Source organism: Phyllobates terribilis, unplaced genomic scaffold (genome assembly GCF_046119375.1).
Source record: "Phyllobates terribilis strain yellow unplaced genomic scaffold, ASM4611937v1 Scaffold_7__3_contigs__length_470593459, whole genome shotgun sequence".
Taxonomy (NCBI): domain Eukaryota; kingdom Metazoa; phylum Chordata; class Amphibia; order Anura; family Dendrobatidae; genus Phyllobates; species Phyllobates terribilis.
Genome location: NW_027362767.1, coordinates 424111956 through 424132686, shown reverse-complemented (window position 1 = coordinate 424132686; position 20731 = coordinate 424111956). Strand labels below are relative to the sequence as shown.

At 50.5% G+C, this 20731-nt stretch overlaps 1 protein-coding gene across 1 annotated transcript in view; it reads right to left on the bottom strand.

Moving 5' to 3' along the window:
- Positions 1 to 20731, bottom strand: part of LOC141155153 (superkiller complex protein 2-like) — a 44525-nt gene that overhangs the window by 19525 nt on the left and 4269 nt on the right. Inside the window, exons 4-28 of the mRNA XM_073641840.1 lie at positions 15942 to 16051; positions 15600 to 15717; positions 14021 to 14135; positions 11864 to 11938; positions 10582 to 10635; positions 9462 to 9631; positions 8871 to 9005; positions 8641 to 8786; positions 8397 to 8543; positions 7306 to 7390; positions 7117 to 7223; positions 6493 to 6639; positions 6063 to 6156; positions 5768 to 5980; positions 5555 to 5665; positions 5164 to 5275; positions 4948 to 5066; positions 3775 to 3912; positions 3417 to 3554; positions 3088 to 3192; positions 2850 to 3006; positions 2037 to 2163; positions 1736 to 1946; positions 1538 to 1648; positions 1217 to 1435 (exon numbers count right to left, since the gene is read on the bottom strand). Of these exons, the coding sequence (XP_073497941.1) occupies positions 1217 to 1435; positions 1538 to 1648; positions 1736 to 1946; positions 2037 to 2163; positions 2850 to 3006; positions 3088 to 3192; positions 3417 to 3554; positions 3775 to 3912; positions 4948 to 5066; positions 5164 to 5275; positions 5555 to 5665; positions 5768 to 5980; positions 6063 to 6156; positions 6493 to 6639; positions 7117 to 7223; positions 7306 to 7390; positions 8397 to 8543; positions 8641 to 8786; positions 8871 to 9005; positions 9462 to 9631; positions 10582 to 10635; positions 11864 to 11938; positions 14021 to 14135; positions 15600 to 15717; positions 15942 to 16051 (3264 nt within the window). The remainder of the gene's footprint in view (positions 1 to 1216; positions 1436 to 1537; positions 1649 to 1735; positions 1947 to 2036; positions 2164 to 2849; positions 3007 to 3087; positions 3193 to 3416; positions 3555 to 3774; positions 3913 to 4947; positions 5067 to 5163; positions 5276 to 5554; positions 5666 to 5767; positions 5981 to 6062; positions 6157 to 6492; positions 6640 to 7116; positions 7224 to 7305; positions 7391 to 8396; positions 8544 to 8640; positions 8787 to 8870; positions 9006 to 9461; positions 9632 to 10581; positions 10636 to 11863; positions 11939 to 14020; positions 14136 to 15599; positions 15718 to 15941; positions 16052 to 20731) is intronic.

Below are 20731 nucleotides of genomic sequence, written 5' to 3'. Positions count from 1 at the left end.
CAGTATTATAGTAGGTATATTCTTGTACATAGGGGGCAGTATTACAGTAGTTATATTCTTGTACATAGGGGGCAGTATTATAGTAGTTATATTCTTGTACATAGGGAGCAGTATTATAGTAGTTATATTCTTGTACATAGGGAGCAGTATTATAGTAGTTATATTCTAGTAGATAGGGGCAGTATTATAGTAGTTATATTCCTGTACATAGGGAGCAGTATTATAGTAGTTATATTCTAGTAGATAGGGGCAGTATTATAGTAGTTATATTCCTGTACATAGGGAGCAGTATTATAGTAGTTATATTCTTGTACATAGGAGCAGTATTATAGTAGTTATATTCTTGTACATAGGGAGCAGTATTATAGTAGTTATATTCTTGTACATAGGGAGCAGTATTATAGTAGTTATATTCTAGTAGATAGGGGCAGTATTATAGTAGTTATATTCCTGTACATAGGGAGCAGTATTATAGTAGTTATATTCTTGTACATAGGGGCAGTATTATAGTAGTTATATTCTTGTACATAGGGGGCAGTATTATAGTAGTTATATTCTTGTACATAGGGGGCAATATTATAGTAGTTATATTCTTGAACATAGGAGCAGTATTATAGTAGTTATATTCTTGTACATAGGGGCACTATTATAGTAGTTATATTCTTGTACATAGGGGGCAGTATTATAGTAGTTATATTCTTGTACATATGGGGCAGTATTATAGTAGTTATATTCTTGTACATAGGGACAGTATTATAGTAGTTATATTCTTGTACATAGGGGGCAGTATTATAGTAGTTATATTCTTGTACATAGGAGCTGTATTATAGTAGTTATATTCTTGTACATAGGGGGCAGTATTATAGTAGTTATATTCCTGTACATAGGAGGCAGTATTATAGTAGTTATATTCTTGTACATAGGGGCAGTATTATAGTAGTTATTTTCTTGTACATAGGGGGCAGTATTATAGTAGTTATATTCTTGTACATAGGAGCAGTATTATAGTCGTTATATTCTTGTACATAGGGGGCAGTATTATAGTAGTTACATTCTTGTACATAGGAGCAGTATTATAGTAGTTATATTCTTGTACATAGGGGCAGTATTATAGTAGTTATATTCTTGTACATAGGGGGCAGTATTATAGTAGTTACATTCTTGTACATAGGGGGCAGTATTATAGTAATACTGCATACATCAGTTGCGTTCTTACCGCCTTCAACGTATCTGTCAGTCGTGGTTCACATTGTGTTTTATGCTGGAAGACGAGGCAGGACAGCAGGGCAGCGATCTCCTCGGGGTTCAGGGGTGACAGAGCTCCATCCAGCACCAGCTCCGTCACCAGCAGTTCATGACTGCAGACCTCACAGGCCACGCGGCCCTTCAGCTGCACTGCACCACCATCATCTATGTACTTCAGGGTGCGCAGGACCTGACATCACAGGATGAAAGTGATGAAAACAAGCAGCAAGTTCTGGCAGATGACGCAGGTCAGCTGCAGCACATCCCTGAACAGACATCTTCACTGACTTACGTCGATTCTTTGCTGGTACTCGGGTAACAGACTCAATGACTGCTCCGACGTCAGAAAGCGGAGACGATCCAGCTCATCCATGACCTGTGATCGCTGCTCCAGACGGAGATACTAAAAGGATGAAAAGGACGGAATCATGAGAACGAAGAAAGAAAAAAGGTCAGAGGACGAGCGCTCAAAAGTCAGCGATGACGTCACCTGGGAGGTAAAACGGGGGCTATTCGGGGAGCTGAATCCCCTCAAGACCCCTTCCAGTCTCTTGACCCTGCTGACGGCCTCCACCACCTCCAGCTCTTTCAGCTGCAGATCATTCACGGGGCAGAGCGCTGACAGCGATCCAGGTGGCAGGTCCGCCAGCCGCGCCAGCTCCTGGGTCACACCGGAGACTGCAGGGCCCGGAGGGTCATTTCTGTGAATGGCAGGGAAATTCATATTGGTCAATGGTCAACACATGGCCTCAAGGTGGAGGAATATACTCCCGATATTATAGGTGAGGTACCTGAAGCGAGGGGTCTGGCTCCTAGCGACATCGTCCAGAACTTTATCGGCATGGACCCTTAACGTCTTTCCAGTTATCATGAGAATTTCGGAGGATTGAAGCTTCAGGAGCTTGAAGTCACTTGGCCCTATATCAAGAGGAGCAAACCAATGAATGCTCTCGTAGTACGAGCGTGCGGACTACAGTCACAATCTGGCAGCCCACAGCCGTAGTTCATGGTCAGACTTAACAATAGCCACTCGGATTAGCAGGGTCTAAAGGCTCCAGAGATTTTACCCTTTAACCCCTATGAAAAGTATCTGCACATCACTGCAGGGGTCCTTAGGTTGGTTCTGCGGAGTAGCAGCTGACTGGTAGAGTGGGCGAGGAAGAAAATCTAACAAGCTAAACTGGGGCTGGGACAAAATCAGATCTTATTGAAGGTAGGTCAGAGTCCACCAGACCTTGACAGGGTTTACGGGCTCCCGGGATTTTACCCTTTAACCCCTATGTAAGTATCTGCACATTGTGGCAGGGGTCCTTAGGTTGGTTCTGCAGAGTCGTAGCTGACTGGTAGAGCGGGCGAGGAAGAAAATCTAACAAGCTAAGCCAGGGTTGGAACAAAATCAGATCTTATCGAAGGTAGGTCAAAGACCGCCAGACCTTGCAATTGGCCCTGGGTACTATCAGTAATGCAGGCAGGCATCTTCTCTGAGAAGACCATCCCACTAGAAGACTCCATTTTAATGCAATCTCGCTTTTGAGCAGATATTTTCAGGAAAGTCACATGATACGTCCTGCCAGAGATAAAGGATTTTTTTAGCTTCTTCTTACCCTCGGGGCGGAACACTTTGGTCATTAACAGGTCATCAGGGCATGGTGCCATCTTGTTGTCCTTCTCTCCTCGTGGCGTAGAAGCCATCGTGCCATCGTGTTTCTTCTCACACAGCACCAGTGTAGTGTAGATCCTACTGGAGGCATCTGAAGACACCTAACGGGTAAAAGCCGATGTCCGTGTGCTGTAGGGTACGCCGGTCACCACGGGTATAGCGAGATCTGGGTGAAATCCTACCTTTAGGATGACTCCGGGCACCCAGGGGTGATAGTCTGTGTGGATGATGACGATACGTCCCGCGCTTAGACACTTCATGCCGTTGATGGATTCAACCACTTTTTTCTAGATAACGACACAGGTTTGGAACACATAACTTGTCAAGATATCTATTTTTTTTAAAGGAGCCCTCTCCATCTGGCGCGATGCTACTGGACGGTACAGGTGCACCGCGCCAGATCATCCCAGCTCGCTACATAACTGGTCTATACGTTATGGAACAAGAAGGGGTTAAATATCAAGATATTATCACTGATCCGTAATCAAACATGGAGGACTTGGGTCGTTACCTGCAGCATCTCCCTGGTGTAGACAAGCTCCTGCACCGTCACAAAATAGTCATAAAGGTCTGCCAGGTCCCCGGAGCACTCAACGTCCCCCATGTCGCCCAGAGTCTTGGTCAGGACCTTAATGCGTTGTTCATGGGCCTGCGAAATAAACACTTAGGGGTCTCTCCCAGGCACAGAGCATGCTGGGAGTTGTAGTTTCACAGCACCTGAAGCGCCACAGGTGGAGACCGTAGACGTAGTTGCATCGAGTAGAGAAAGCGATGGTCCGTCATCTGGTTCTGGATCTGTGTAGTCTCATCTTCTGCTCAGCAAGGAAATCCAAAATCTGGATTTTTCACCCCGCGTTGTAAGCACTCACCTTGCTATCTTTTTGGGTGTGGGCTTCAGCAAAACTCCTCTTCATCATGTCCTCCACTCTCAAAGCCTCGACGCGCAGGAGGTTCAGGATCATGGAGTATGTGAGACGGAACTGGGAGTGCAGCTGGGTGGGCTTCCCCTGGACAGGAGGGGGCAAGTAGGGAAAGACAATGACATAAAGAAGCCCCCATCATGGTCAATAATCTCTGTCATTCCTGTGGATATGGAGCGGCCAAAAAAATTCTGTGTGACCTGCGGATTTCATGTTTCCACCGCTCCACAGGGCTCCTGTACATATATGACTGCACAGCATAAAAGTAGGACTAATGATGGCGAGTGTGGGGGGGTCCGTGCCTTGTGGTGGTCGCGATCACCTACAATCGCCCACGTTCACTATCATTAATGGCGCTGAAGCAGTGTGACATTGTAATCTAAGGTCCGAGCCTATTACATTCCCATAGGTTACAGGCCTCCCCTCCTCCCCTCTCACAGCATGTGATTTCACAGATATTCTGCAGCCGCATCCCCCTCCTCAGCCTGATCTGTCCGGTTACTATTTAACACAACTTATCTATCCAGCATGTATCAGACTGGCTGTGTTATTGAAGCCTTATATCAGAAACAGTGCGACTTTTCAGAGAAAACATACTTTGCGAGGCCTCCTCAGCTGACTAGTTGGAGGCCGGTCCCCTGGCGGCTTCTCCCCACCCTCCTCTCCTAGACTGACCGGTCTCTCCCCCTGTGTGTTTATAGGTAAATCTGACAGGGATTTGAAGAAGGCGGCTGCAGTGAAAAAAAACCCCGAAAATATTAAGGAATAAGTAAGATTCCCCAGAGGCCGATGTCGGGCGTAGTATTATGTCTGCAGCAGGTTATAACAGCCAGAGGGGCTTTACGAAGTACTAGAGACACTAGTGATAAAGGGGGTGAATAATACAGTCAGTAATAAATGGAATTTTGTAATGTATTTGTAGAAACCTCTTGTTATATGAGCTATTGAGCGATTTACATTGTGCTTGTATGATTGGTGTATTGCAAAAAGTTTCTAAAACTTAGGAAAAAGTTAGTAAAAGTCTGCAATTGTTGCTAATAATCCGAATTTACAGTAGAGGAGAGTAATTTCGATTGCAATTGTCCCCATCATCTATCTAGTGCTCCCGTCCCCAATCCTCACCATCATCATCTTGTGCAGATCGCTCATCTCGGGCACGTCGGATTTGCACAGTATGATCACCATCCCGGTGTTGTCCAGTCCTCTGCGTCCTGCGCGCCCGGCCATCTGTATGTACTCTCCTGTGTGAGGAAGCATTGGCCATTACTGCACCGCCAGATAATCAGACCGCACCGCTCCCGGATCTGGGGAATCGCACCGCGCCTGGACGTGACCTACCTGGAGTCAGGTCTCTGAAGTTGGATCCGTCATGTTTCCTGATGGAGTCAAACACCACGGTGCGGGCCGGCATGTTCACCCCCATAGCAAATGTCTCTGTGGCAAATAGGATCTGAGGCGAACAAAGAGAATGCGTAAACCCAACCTCTATGGCATTGGCCACTTCTCGGTTATTCCTCCTGGAGATTTACAATAAATTAGTGTCATTGTTCCCTTTAACGTGTTGTGTCCCTAATTCGTCTTATACAGAACAGTAAGTGCTGCAGAACATGTAGCGACACCCTAGTTAAAAGGGTCAACGGTAACACCAAGTCATCAATTTATACAAACATTTCCCGGGGGAATAACAGAGGAGCCAGTCGTTCTTCCCAGAGATTCTCAGAGTACTGACCTTGACGAGTCCCCGGCTGAATAACATCTCCACCACTTCCTTCAGGATGGGCAGGATCCCGCTGTGATGGATCCCGATCCCCCTCTTCAGGAGGTCCAGCATATGCAGCACCTGCAATCGTGACATATCTATTTACCTGCACTAGACATGCTGGGAGTTATAGTACCTCGATAACCCTGGGCCGTGTGTGGCAGGAGGTGCCCATGTACGCACCTGGGGGAGCTGGCGGTCGCCCCCACGCAGCCGGCTCAGGCATTTGTTGTAGTAGGTCTGGATTTCGCTCCTTTCCGACGCCGTACACAAGTCCACGGTGGTCAGTGCTCCGGCGTTCTGCTCGCACCGGGTACGGGAGAATGTGAACACCACAACGGGCAGGGCGTCCCTCTGCCGCAGGGACTGGATGAGCGACAGCCAGGTGCCCTTATCCTGCCGGGAGACACCAGACCATCAACCCTTCCCGGCCGTCTCCTCACTGACCAACCTGGTCCCCATCCCTAAGGTCCCTTACATGTCCGGAGCCTCCTCCGTGTGGGTGTTTGGCCCCAAACGTCTGTGAGTACTTAGAGGAACGCTCCTTCTTTGCTTCAACTGCGGCGTAGTATCTGTAGAGACAGGAGAGGGGCTTTATATAAGAGGAAGCGGTAAGTAACACCTAGCCCTGGTGGTGCCCGAGGAGAATACAAGAGCCATCTATGCCAGCCAGTGCCTTATGGGCGGCCAGGAGACTATTAAAGGTAAAAGTACCATTGAGGTTAATTAAAGCTCCCCCTAGTGGCGCCTGCAGGAAGCCAGAAGTGACACAATTAGCTCAAGAAAGCTGTAAACAGAAACCGGACTTCTCTTGCCTATAGGATGTTTTCGGTTTTGCAGCTTACCCCCAAACAATTCAATATAGCTGAGATGTAATACCAGACACAGGTGATGGTTGAGGGTCTCACCCCTTGGTTTGGAAGGTCCCAGTTGCATCTTGCAGCAGAAAAAACTGACTGAGTGTTCTCTGACTATTCCCCGTGTACAGATAATGCTCTAGAGGGACCGGCCTCTTTGATGTACTGATGACGTAAATCTTCTTCTTCTTAATTCTCCTGTAAGATACAGAAAAAAAATCAACCACTGATAACCGGAAAGTCTCTGATGGGCACAATTAAGTGAGTTCTGATCCCGCCCCACAATGCTGCTGAAGACCCCCGATCACCCAATAAAACAAAACAAACTAAGTATGTTTGGTATCTGCGTCCTCGTACTGACCTGGAGAATAATATTTCCAGGTCAGTTTTACATGGTAAATAAAAAGCACAAAAAACTATTGTGGAATTGCATTTTTTTTGCAATTTCACCGCACTTGGATTTTTTTCCAGCTTTCCACTATATGGTAAAATCAATGGTGACTTTCAAAAGTAAAACTTGTCCCACAAAAAGAAAGCCTTCATACAGCGATGGGGACAGGAAATGTAAAAAGTTATGGTTCTTTGAGAAAGAGGAGAAAAAAAAAACAAAACTAGAAGATGATGGTCAGAGCTCTCCGTGCGGCCATTAGATGTAAATTACTCTGAACGACTCACCCGATCCAGTCTGCGAACTCCACGGTGTTGGGGACGGTGGCGCTCAGCAGAATGATGTTTACGTGGTCCGGGAGCATTATAAGGACCTCTTCCCATACAACACCGCGCTGGGAGGGGGGCATGCATGGGGTTAATATGGCTGTGACTGGAACTCATCTCGATATGAAAAAAGATTATACACACACCAACCTCAGCGTCATTAATGTAATGAACCTCATCGAAGATGACCCACTCCAAGTCCCGGATGACGTCAGAGCCGTTGTACAGCATTGACCTGCGAGAGTGAAAAGTAGATGGTGATTTACTTTATGTTTGTCCACCATGCCATATACAGATAAAGGGTTAACGTAAAGATCTTACATAGGTAATATTGCAAAGTGCTTAGAAAAAATAGAAAACCGCCCGCCGTCCCGCCAGGAAGCAGGAGCCCGCCGTCCCGCCCGCAAGCAGGAGCCCGCCGCCCCGCCCGCAAGCAGGAGCCCGCCGTCCCGCCCGCAAGCAGGAGCCCGCCGTCCCGCCCGCAAGCAGGAGCCCGCCGTCCCGCCCGCAAGCAGGAGCCCGCCGTCCCGCCGCAAGCAGGAGCCCGCCGCCCCGCCCGCAAGCAGGAGCCTGCCGTCCCGCCCGCAAGCAGGAGCCCGCCGTCCCGCCCGCAAGCAGGAGCCCGCCGTCCCGCCACCAAGCAGGAGCCCGCCGCCCTGCCTGCAAGCAGGAGCCTGCCGTCCCGCCCGCAAGCAGGAGCCCGCCGTCCCGCCCGCAAGCAGGAGCCCGCCGTCCCGCCCGCAAGCAGGAGCCCGCCGTCCCGCCCGCAAGCAGGAGCCCGCCGTCCCGCCAGCAAGCAGGAGCCCGCCGTCCCGCCAGCAAGCAGGAGCCCGCCGTCCCGCCCGCAAGCAGGAGCCCGCCGTCCCGCCCGCAAGCAGGAGCCCGCCGTCCCGCCCGCAAGCAGGAGCCCGCCGTCCCGCCAGCAAGCAGGAGCCCGCCGTCCCGCCAGCAAGCAGGAGCCCGCCGTCCCGCCCGCAAGCAGGAGCCCGCCGTCCCGCCAGCAAGCAGGAGCCCGCCGTCCCGCCAGCAAGCAGGAGCCCGCCGTCCCCCCAACAAGCAGGAGGCTGTAAGGCTGGGGAGCGGCGCACTCTTGCAGAAGATGATGAGAAGCACTCTTTAAGAAAGCTTGTAAATACATCCCATATTATTACTCCAGAGCTGTATTCACAATTCTGCAGGTGAAGAAAGTCTGAAAATGAAGAATACAGAACAGCCATACACATACACCCTTTCCAGTGTACCTTAAGATCTCCGTGGTCATGATAAGACACGACGCTCCGGTGTACAGCTGGACATCCCCCGTGATCAGGCCGACATCTCCGAACGTGATCCTGAAATCTCTGAATTTCTGATTGGACAAAGCCTTGATTGGAGAGGTGTATATAGACCTGAGGAATATAGGTATGGAGGACAGTCCAGGTACGGTGTGACTGACAGATAGGGGGCAGTATAGTCTGATACAATCCTGCAGAGGACACCGCTCACCTGGTCATGTGCTTCAGAGACAACGCTATGGCGTATTCAGCCACCACCGTCTTCCCGGCAGACGTGTGAGCAGCGATGAAGACGGAGGAGCCGTCCTCCAGGCACTGCACGGCCTTCTTCTGAAACGTGTCCAGCTCGAAAGGATGCTGCAAGGGACAGAGACGTAGTGCCGGGGTCGGGGGGTGATGACCTCCGTATATATGACAAGACACACAACATCGACGTCTTACCTTAAAGGCCAAGTCCGGGATACGCTTGTAGAAATCATCCACCGGGGAATGACTGTTCAGGGGGACGGCCCAATGCTCCTGGGGGGCTTCTGCTGGAACGGAGGCTGGTGGTGGAGGCGCCATAGTGGAGACCGCCTGGGGGAGAAGCAACGAGCGGCCATGATCCCATGCAAAATCTAATATGTACATATCCTTCCCTCCCTATCTACAGCTCACATCTTGGAGGTTTTCAGGTAACGTCTTGAGGCCGGCGCCCAACATTCTTGGACTGGTATCGCTATCGTCTATCCAGAGTCCACGTACCCAGTATTCATCCATCTCACATCTACAATCCTCTAGTTTTACGTCATTTTTGTCAGATTAGATGGGATTGCTAAACCAAGTGTTTGCTGATCTGATGTGGTGCATTGTGGGAGATCATCCGGATAATGTAGACATTGTAATAAATCAGCGTCCAGTACAGAGCAGCTTAGCTAAGCAGAATTCTGAATGCAGCTCCGGAGACAGATTAAAGCTCTAGAGATAAGCAGTGTTATGTGTGCGGTGATGCTGTACGACAGAGCGAGTTCTCCATCCTCCTCCTTTTCTTACCTCCACGCCCAGTTCCTCCAGGCTGTCGCTCCTCGGGAGACTTTCAGCTTTAGTTCTTTTATCCTTCTCTTTTACTTCATCTTCATCCTCGCTGGAGTCTCCCAGTGTGAAATCTTCCAGAGACCCCAGCAGGCTGGTGAAGGGCAGGACCCCTGGGGCCCGGGACCCGTCTGATAGATTGAATTGCACTTTTATTATTTACTTATTGTGGACATTTGAGATTAAGTGCAAACATCAAATCTGTCTGACAACAGCAAACGGAGCTGTAACAGAAGCCATATGGGTGGTCAGCCACAGATGGGCTAATAAAATGTCCACTTTTTTCTTTGCCCTAAGCTTGGAGCAGAACGCAGCCTCTTTTTTGGATTTATTCATATGAAGGTTTTAGATTAAAACCAGGAGGCTCCACCCAACTCTCCGTCCACCCATCCACCACTCCATCCATCTCTCCATCCAATGCTTCATCCATCCATCCAACGCTCCATCCATCCATCCACCACTCCATCCATCTCTCCATCCAATGCTTCATCCATCTATGCACTGCTCCATCCATCCATCCAACGCTCCATCCATCCATCCAACGCTCCATCCATCCATCCATCCAACGCTCCATCCATCCATCCAACGCTCCATCCATCCATCCATCCAACGCTCCATCCATCCATCCAACGCTCCATCCATCCAACGCTCCATCCATCCATCCAACGCTCCATCCATCCATCCAACGCTCCATCCATCCATCCAACGCTCCATCCATCCATCCAACGCTCCATCCATCCATCCATCCAACGCTCCATCCATCGCTACATCCATTCATCGCTTCATCCATCCACCCATCCATCTCTCCATCGCTCCCTCCATCCATCCGTCACTCCCTCCACCCATCCGTCTCTCCCTCCACCCATCCGTCGCTCCCTCCCTCCATTCGTCGCTCGCTCCCTCCATCCGTCGCTCCCTCCCCCCATCCGTCGCTCCCTCCCCCCATCCGTCGCTCCCTCCCTCCATCCCTCCCTCATCCGATGTAGCATCAGTGGCAGCTATGTAGAGAGCTGCTCGGTGAGACCTACAAGGAGACTTTGTATATGGCTGCACATCAGCCTGTAAATGATACGGTTGTTACCTGATGGCTTGAAGTTCATCCCCTGCTTCCACCCGGGGGGAGCAGTCAGTAGATCTGTCATTAAAAAGGAGATGAATATTTATCACTGGAGGACCCCTCACGTCCGCGCACTACACTGATTACAATGGACAGCTTGTAATACTACGTCTCCCCAGTAGAGGAGCTGCAGATAAACTAAGCCCTTGCTGCCATGTTCTGCAGATCACAAATCACCAGGTGCTGGTCGGGTATTGTCCTCCGCCATATAAGACCAATTGTCACAAGGGAAGACGTGAAGGCCCCCTCTAAGGCTGTGTGCCCACTATGCGTTTTCCAAGTGTTTATGCTGCGGAATTTCTGCAGCATAAACGCTTGGTAATCCGCCCCCCATGGTCCCCAATGACAAGCCGCACTGTCAATGCCCATGTTGTGGATTTTTCCGCAGCGTTTATGCTGCACTCAAAAATCCGCAGCATGTCTATTAATTTTGCGGACACGCAGCGTAATCGCCACCATTGACTTGCATTGAAACGCATAATATCCGTGTCAGTACATTTTTTCTCACGGATATTATGCTTTCTATGTGCAGAAGGTACCCAAGTCTGGAGGAGAGGAGACTCTCCTCCAGACCTGGGTACCATAGAAACTGTAAAAAAAAGAATTTAAAATAAAAAATAAAGTTTATAGTCACCTTCCGATGTCCTCCCGGTGTTTTGTCTGCTCCGTCCGGTGTCTTGCACTGCTCGCGCTGTTGTGACGGACCTGCCATGACGTTACTGAGTCATGTGACCCATCACATGGCTCAATGACGTCACTGCAGGTCCATCACACCACAGCGAGCAAACCAACACACCGGACGGAGCAGACAAAACACGGTTGCGTGGATTTATATAGTGTGACCAAGTTGTCAAGCACTTTTCCAAGTGATGCTAAAATCGCTTGGAAAAGAGCTTGATAACCCGCATGCAGAAATGCATGCAAGAATGCTTGACAAACGCTTCTACCTGGCGGGAAAAACGCATGTAAAAACTGCATGCATTTTTCTTGCCAGGGAGAAGCGTAAAAAATATGCAGCATTTCTGCATCGTGGGCACATAGCCTTAGGCCTCGTAGGGGCTGCGGTGACAGGTTTTTATGTATGGGAAGGTGGGGGGGGAGTTTTCTTTACTTCTTACTCTCTCCAGTATGAAATGGCTGATAACAGGGGACAATAGATCATATACAAATATCAATCAAGCCTATTACTGTCACGGCCTTTTCTCATTAAAGATGGCCGCCTCTACGTATCGGCGAGAAGCGGTACCTTTCTCAAAGTCCAGCGCCTCTTCCTCATCTCCAGCGGCCTTCATCTGCTCTAGGGTGGGCTCATCCATTCCCCCTGAGAAAGAGAGACGTGTTGTAAGGAGGACAGGGAGGAAAAGGTTGAAGGGGTTGTCCAGACTCAGATTGTGGGGGTCCAACACCCCTCAATGATCAGCTATTAGCCGGCCCCACAGAACTGTATGGAGCCGGGACAGCACAGGTCCATAGACCGCACAGAGCCCATTATAGGGTCGGGCAGCTCAGATTTCGTACAGTTAACCCCTACTTGACATGTGACGTACATATAAGCCAGTTTGGGCACCCCTAGTCAAAATTACTGTTACTGTGTACAGTTAAGCAAGATGATGATGATGAAATGATTTAAAAGACCTAAAGTTACAGGTGACACATTTCTTTTGTATTTTAGGCAAAAAAAATATATATACACAGTACAGACCAAAAGTTTGGACACACCTTCTCATTTAAAGATTTTTCTGTTTTTTTATGACTATGAAAATTGTACATTCACACTGAAAGCATCAAAACTATGAATTAACACATGTGGAATTATATACTTAACCAAAAAGTGTGAAACAACTGAAAATATGTCTTATATTCTAGGTTCTTCAGAGTAGCCACCTTTTGCTTTGATGACTGCTTTGCACACTCTTGGCATTCTCTTGATGAGCTTCAAGAGGTAGTCACCGGAAATGGTCTTCCAACAATCTTGAAGGATTTCCCAGAGATGCTTAGCACTTGTTGGCCCTTTTGCCTTCACTCTGCGGTCCAGCTCACCCCAAACCATCTCGATTGGGTTCAGGTCTGGTGACTGTGGAGGCCAGGTCATCTGGCGTAGCCCCCATCACTCTCCTTCTTGGTCAAATAGCCCTTACACAGCCTGGAGGTGTGTTTGGGGTCATTGTCCTGTTGAAAAATAAATGATGGTCCAACTAAACGCAAACCGGATGGAATAGCATGCCGCTGCAAGATGCTGTGGTAGCCATGCTGGTTCAGTATGCCTTCAATATTGAATAAATCCCCAACAGTGTCACCAGCAAAGCACCCCCACACCATCACACCTCCTCCTCCATGCTTCACGGTGGGAACCAGGCATGTAGAGTCCATCCGTTCATCTTTTCTGCGTCGCACAAAGACACGGTGGTTGGAACCAAAGATCTCAAATTTGGACTCATCAGACCAAAGCACAGATTTCCACTGGTCTAATGTCCATTCGTTGTGTTCTTTAGCCCAAACAAGTCTCTTCTGCTTGTTGCCTGTCCTTAGCAGTGGTTTCCTAGCAGCTATTTTACCATGAAGGCCTGCTGCACAAAGTCTCCTCTTAACAGTTGTTGTAGAGATGTGTCTGCTGCTAGAACTCTGTGTGGCATTGACCTGGTCTCTAATCTGAGCTGCTGTTAACCTGCGATTTCTGAGGCTGGTGACTCGGATAAACTTATCCTCAGAAGCAGAGGTGACTCTTGGTCTTCCTTTCCTGGGGCGGTCCTCATGTGAGCCAGTTACTTTGTAGCGCTTGATGGTTTTTGCAACTGCACTTGGGGACACTTTCAAAGTTTTCCCAATTTTTCGCACTGACTGACCTTCATTTCTTAAAGTAATGATGGCCACTCGTTTTTCTTTACTTAGCTGCTTTTTTGTTGCCATAATACAAATTCTAACAGTCTATTCAGTAGGACTATCAGCTGTGTATCCACCTGACTTCTGCACAGCACAACTGATGGTCCCAACCCCATTTATAAGGCAAGAAATCCCACTTATTAAACCTGACAGGGCACACCTGTGAAGTGAAGACCATTTCCGGTGACTACCTCTTGAAGCTCATCAAGAGAATGCCAAGAGTGTGCAAAGCAGTCATCAAAGCAAAAGGTGGCTACTTTGAAGAACCTAGAATATAAGACATATTTTCAGTTGTTTCACAATTTTTTGTTAAGTATATAATTCCACATGTGTTAATTCATAGTTTTGATGCCTTCAGTGTGAATGTACAATTTTCATAGTCATGAAAATACAGAAAAATCTTTAAATGAGAAGGTGTGTCCAAACTTTTGGTCTGTACTGTACATTATCTTCAGTATCATATACATGGACACCCCGTTACCGGTACTATCACCTTCTACCCGTCAGCTTTCAGATCACTTACCCGGCCAGAAAGGAAAGTTAGAAGTGCTGCCCTTCACCGACTGTGACGGAGGCCCCGGGGGGCGCCGGAGGGAGAGCGAATTCTGGGCAGAGAGGCCGCTGTGCCCGATAGTGACCTGACAAGAGAGAAGGGAGGCCGAGGTGAGGACAAAAGGGAGACCGGGGCGAGGAGACAAGGAAGGCCGGGGCGAGGACAGAAGGGGGGCCGGGGCGAGGACAGAAGGGGGGCCGGCCTTTATATTTAGCGGTTTATCTATTCTATTATCTAGATCTTCCTCTGGGAAAGCTAAGAGGTGAGCAATATGACTGCACCAGCAGAATAGTGAGTGCAGCTCTGGAGTATAATACAGGATGTAACTCAGGATCAGTACAGGATCAGTAATGTAATGTATGTACACAGTGACTGCACCAGCAGAATAGTGAGCGCAGCTCTGGAGTATAATTCAGGATGTAACTCAGGATCAGTACAGGATAAATAATGTAATGTATGTACACAGTGACTGCACCAGCAGAATAGTGAGTGCAGCTCTGGAGTATAACAAGGATGTATCTCAGGATCAGTAATGTAATGTATGTACACAGTGACTGCACCAGCAGAATAGTGAGCGCAGCTCTGGAGTATAATACAGGATGTAACTCAGGATCAGTACAGGATCAGTAATGTAATGTATGTACACAGTGACTGCACCAGCAGAATAGTGAGCGCAGCTCTGGAGTATAATACAGGATGTAACTCAGGATCAGTACAGGATCAGCAATGTAACGTATGTACACAGTGACTGCACCAGCAGAATAGTGAGTGCAGCTCTGGAGTATAATTCAGGATGTAACTCAGGATCAGTAATGTAATGTATGTACAAAGTGACTGCACCAGCAGAATAGTGAGTGCAGCTCTGGAGTATAATTCAGGATGTAACTCAGGATCAGTACAGGATAAGTAATGTAATGTATGTACACAGTGACTGCACCAGCAGAATAGTGAGTGCAGCTCTGGAGTATAACAAGGATGTATCTCAGGATCAGTAATGTAATGTATGTACACAGTGACCGCACCAGCAGAATAGTGAGTGCAGCTCTGGAGTATAAAACAGGATGTAACTCAGGATCAGTAATGTAATTTGTGTACACAGTGACGGCCCCAGCAGAATAGTGAGTGCAGCTCTGGGGTATAATACAGGATGTAACTCAGGATCAGTAATGTAATGTATGTACACAGTGACTGCACCAGCAGAATAGTGAGTGCAGCTCTGGAGTATAATACAGGATGTAACTCAGGATCAGTAATGTAATGTATGTACACAGTGACTACACCAGCAGAATAGTGAGTGCAGCTCTGGAGTATAATACAGGATGTAACTCAGGATCAGTAATGTAATGTATGTACACAGTGACTACACCAGCAGAATAGTGAGTGCAGCTCTGGAGTATAATACAGGATCAGTGATGTGATTGTTATGCAGATTATTCCTTATGCCATTGACAAGTCGCCCTTTTGCTGCAGCCTCGTGGTTGTGTCGGCGGTCCACTCCACCCTGCAGTGTTGCTGTGAACCTGTATGTCCTGTGCAGCGTTATCTGTACCTCGCTGATCCCCCGCAGTTCCCCAGTAGCTGCGTTTCGCTCCATGCTGAGCTCCGTCTGAGGGGCGCTGACATCCACATGATACAGGGAGGCGACATCCTTACTCCGAGGTAAAGACCTGAGAGAATAACAGGAGATCTGCTCAGTAATGAACATGAACCGGTGGGAAAGCAGTCGACGCTCAGACACACAGTCCTGTAACATGGCGTGTAATGCTGCCATCACCCTATAGAGGCCACATGTACAGCAAGTGTATAACCGAAGCGCCACCTACTGGAGAAGCAAGAACACGGCAGCCAGGAGCAGACACTGGTGCCCCATAAGGATGTGACCTTCACTCACCTCCGGCTCCTATCAAAGTCATGGATGGACAGCCACTCCGGGTCAGACAGATACTTCTCAATCACTTCAAAGGAGAGATCGACCTCATACGGGGGCAACCCATGGGGGACCTGCAATTACCACATGGGGGCAGTTAGGTTTTGTTTATTCAAAAAACATAATTTTGCCAAAGTTTTTGTGTTTACGGCATTTACTATCTGCTAACAGGACTTTCCAGGTCGGTGCGATCACCAAACTGATACGGATTGTTTTTTCTTTTCTCTTTCTTTTAATAAAGAGAATGTGCTTTTGTCTCCGTTTTCTGAGAGTCGTCACCTCTTTGATTCCTCCGTTGCACTGTGAGGTCTTTTTTGCACGACGAGCTTTTTTTATTGTTATTTTTATTGCAGTTTTTTAGGCCGAATGGAGCTGAAATACGGCAATTCTGGCGTTTCAATTTCTTTTCTATTTGCGTTCACTTCAGGGTTTTAGCATTTTCTATTTTTGTGAATGAGACTTTTATGAATGTGGGAAAAATAAATTCGCTTTTTTTTCTTTAATTCGATTCTTTATGTGTTTTTTAATTTTTTTTGACCCTTCACTTTAGTTTTTAGTCCTCACTAATTATGTGACCTTGTGGTTGTAGGATTTACTTCAGTATTAATGTACACAGTAAGAAAGATAACCTCCAGTTAAGGTCTGGCTTCATTGGAGTAAAAAGATGGCAGCCATGGTGGTCTTCAGCAGGCTCCTGGCTGCCACGGCAACCCTTCCACAACCTGTGATCACATTGTGCCCCTATTGGGATTTCTATCAGAGACAGTGGTGTTTAGGTGGCTACACAGCAGTGATCAGACCTAACTCCGATCTCTGCTGATAGATGCCGGCTGTACGCCACAGCTCAGGGGCCCGCATAGTATAGATGCCGGCTGTACGCCACAGCTCAGGGGCCCCCATAGTATAGATGCCGGCTGTACGCCACAGCTCAGGGGCCCGCATAGTATAGATGCCAGCTGTACGCCACAGCTCAGGTGCCCCCATAGTATAGATGCCGGCTGTACGCCACAGCTCAGGGGCCCCCATAGTATAGATGCCGGCTGTACGCCACAGCTCAGGGGCCCGCATAGTATAGATGCCGGCTGTACGTCACAGCTCAGGGGCCCGCATAGTATAGATGCCAGCTGTACGTCACAGCTCAGGTGCCCCTCATAGTATAGATGCCGGCTGTACGCCACAGCTCAGGTGCCCCCATAGTATAGATGCCGGCTGTACGCCACAGCTCAGGGGCCCGCATAGTATAGATGCCAGCTGTACGTCACAGCTCAGGTGCCCCTCATAGTATAGATGCCAGCTGTACGCCACAGCTCAGGGGCCCGCATAGTATAGATGCCGGCAGTACGCCACAGCTCAGGGGCCCGCATAGTATAGATGCCGGCAGTACGCCACAGCTCAGGGGCCCGCATAGTATAGATGCCGGCTGTACGCCACAGCTCAGGGGCCTCCATAGTATAGATGCCAGCTGTACGCCACAGCTCAGGGGCCCCCATAGTATAGATGCCGGCTGTACGCCACAGCTCAGGGGCCCGCATAGTATAGATGCCGGCTGTACGCCACAGCTCAGGGGCCCCCATAGTATAGATGCCGGCTGTACGCCACAGCTCAGGCGCCCCCATAGTATAGATGCCGGCTGTACGCCACAGCTCAGGGACCCGCATAGTATAGATGCCGGCTGTACGCCACAGCTCAGGGGCCCGCATAGTATAGATGCCGGCAGTACGCCACAGCTCAGGGGCCCGCATAGTATAGATGCCAGCTGTACACCACAGCTCAGGGGCCCGCATAGTATAGATGCCAGCTGTACGCCACAGCACAGGGGCCCGCATAGTATAGATGCCGGCTGTACGCCACAGCTCAGGGGCCCGCATAGTATAGATGCCGGCTGTACGCCACAGCTCAGGGGCCCCCATAGTATAGATGCCGGCTGTACGCCACAGCTCAGGGGCCCGCATAGTATAGATGCCAGCTGTACGCCACAGCACAGGGGCCCGCATAGTATAGATGCCGGCTGTACGCCACAGCTCAGGGGCCCGCATAGTATAGATGCCGGCAGTACGCCACAGCTCAGGGGCCCGCATAGTATAGATGCCAGCTGTACGCCACAGCACAGGGGCCCGCATAGTATAGATGCCAGCTGTACGCCACAGCTCAGGGGCCCGCATAGTATAGATGCCGGCGGTATGCCACAGCTCAGGGGCCCGCATAGTATAGATGCCAGCTGTACGCCACAGCTCAGGGGCCCGCATAGTATAGATGCCGGCTGTACGCCACAGCACAGGGGCCCGCATAATATAGATGCCAGCTGTACGCCACAGCTCAGGGGCCCCCATAGTATAGATGCCAGCTGTACGCCACAGCTCAGGGGCCGGCATAGTATAGATGCCGGCTGTACGCCACAGCTCAGGGGCCCGCATAGTATAGATGCCGGCTGTACGCCACAGCTCAGGGGCCTCCATAGTATAGATGCCAGCTGTACGCCACAGCTCAGGGGCCCGCAAAGTATAGATGCCGGCAGTACGCCACAGCTCAGGGGCCCGCATAGTATAGATGCCAGCTGTACGCCACAGCTCAGGGGCCCGCATAGTATAGATGCCGGCTGTACGCCACAGCTCAGGGGCCCGCATAGTATAGATGCCGGCAGTACGCCACAGCTCAGGGGCCCGCATAGTATAGATGCCAGCTGTACGCCACAGCTCAGGGGCCCCCATAGTATAGATGCCGGCAGTACGCCACAGCTCAGGGGCCCGCATAGTATAGATGCCAGCTGTACGCCACAGCTCAGGGGCCCGCATAGTATAGATGCCAGCTGTACGCCACAGCTCAGGGGCCCGCATAGTATAGATGCCGGCTGTACGCCACAGCTCAGGGGCCCGCATAGTATAGATGCCGGCTGTACGCCACAGCACAGGGGCCCGCATAGTATAGATGCCAGCTGTACGCCACAGCTCAGGGGCCCGCATAGTATAGATGCCGGCTGTACGCCACAGCTCAGGGGCCCGCATAGTATAGATGCCGGCTGTACGCCACAGCTCAGGGGCCCGCATAGTATAGATGCCGGCTGTACGCCACAGCACAGGGGCACGCATAGTATAGATGCCAGCTGTACGCCACAGCTCAGGGGCCCGCATAGTATAGATGCCGGCTGTACGCCACAGCTCAGGGGCCCGCATAGTATAGATGCCGGCTGTACGCCACAGCTCAGGGGCCCGCATAGTATAGATGCCGGCAGTACGCCACAGCTCAGGGGCCCGCATAGTATAGATGCCGGCAGTACGCCACAGCTCAGGGGCCCGCATAGTATAGATGCCAGCTGTACGCCACAGCTCAGGGGCCCCCATAGTATAGATGCCGGCAGTACGCCACAGCTCAGGGGCCCGCATAGTATAGATGCCAGCTGTACGCCACAGCTCAGGGGCCCGCATAGTATAGATGCCAGCTGTACGCCACAGCTCAGGGGCCCGCATAGTATAGATGCCGGCAGTACGCCACAGCTCAGGGGCCCGCATAGTATAGATGCCGGCAGTACGCCACAGCTCAGGGGCCCGCATAGTATAGATGCCGGCAGTACGCCACAGCTCAGGGGCCCGCATAGTATAGATGCCAGCTGTACGCCACAGCTCAGGGGCCCGCATAGTATAGATGCCGGCTGTACGCCACAGCTCAGGGGCCCGCATAGTATAGATGCCGGCTGTACGCCACAGCTCAGGGGCCCCCATAGTATAGATGCCGGCTGTACGCCACAGCTCAGGGGCCCGCATAGTATAGATGCCGGCAGTACGCCACAGCTCAGGGGCCCGCATAGTATAGATGCCGGCGGTACGCCACAGCTCAGGGGCCCGCATAGTATAGATGCCGGCTGTACGCCACAGCTCAGGGGCCCGCATAGTATAGATGCCAGCTGTACGCCACAGCTCAGGGGCCCGCATAGTATAGATGCCGGCTGTACGCCACAGCTCAGGGGCCCGCATAGTATAGATGCCAGCTGTACGCCACAGCTCAGGGGCCCGCATAGTATAGATGCCGGCTGTACGCCACAGCTCAGGGGCCCGCATAGTATAGATGCCAGCTGTACGCCACAGCTCAGGTGCCCCCATAGTATAGATGACAGCTGTACGCCACAGCTCAGGGGCCCGCATAGTATAGATGCCGGCAGTACGCCACAGCTCAGGGGCCCGCATAGTATAGATGCCAGCTGTACGCCACAGCTCAGGGGCCCCCATAGTATAGATGCCGGCTGTACGCCACAGCTCAGGGGCCCGCATAGTATAGATGCCAGCTGTACGCCACAGCTCAGGGGCCCGCATAGTATAGATGCCAGCTGTACGCCACAGCTCAGGGGCCCGCATAGTATAGATGCCAGCAGTACGCCACAGCTCAGGCGCCTCCATAGTATAGATGCCAGCTGTACGCCACAGCTCAGGGGCCCGCATAGTATAGATGCCAGCTGTACGCCACAGCTCAGGGGCCCGCATAGTATAGATGCCAGCTGTACGCCACAGCTCAGGGGCCCGCATAGTATAGATGCCAGCTGTACGCCACAGCTCAGGGGCCCCCATAGTATAGATGCCGGCTGTACGCCACAGCTCAGGGGCCCGCATAGTATAGATGCCAGCTGTACGCCACAGCTCAGGGGCCCGCATAGTATAGATGCCAGCTGTACGCCACAGCTCAGGGGCCCACATAGTATAGATGCCGGCAGTACGCCACAGCTCAGGGGCCCGCATAGTATAGATGCCAGCTGTACGCCACAGCTC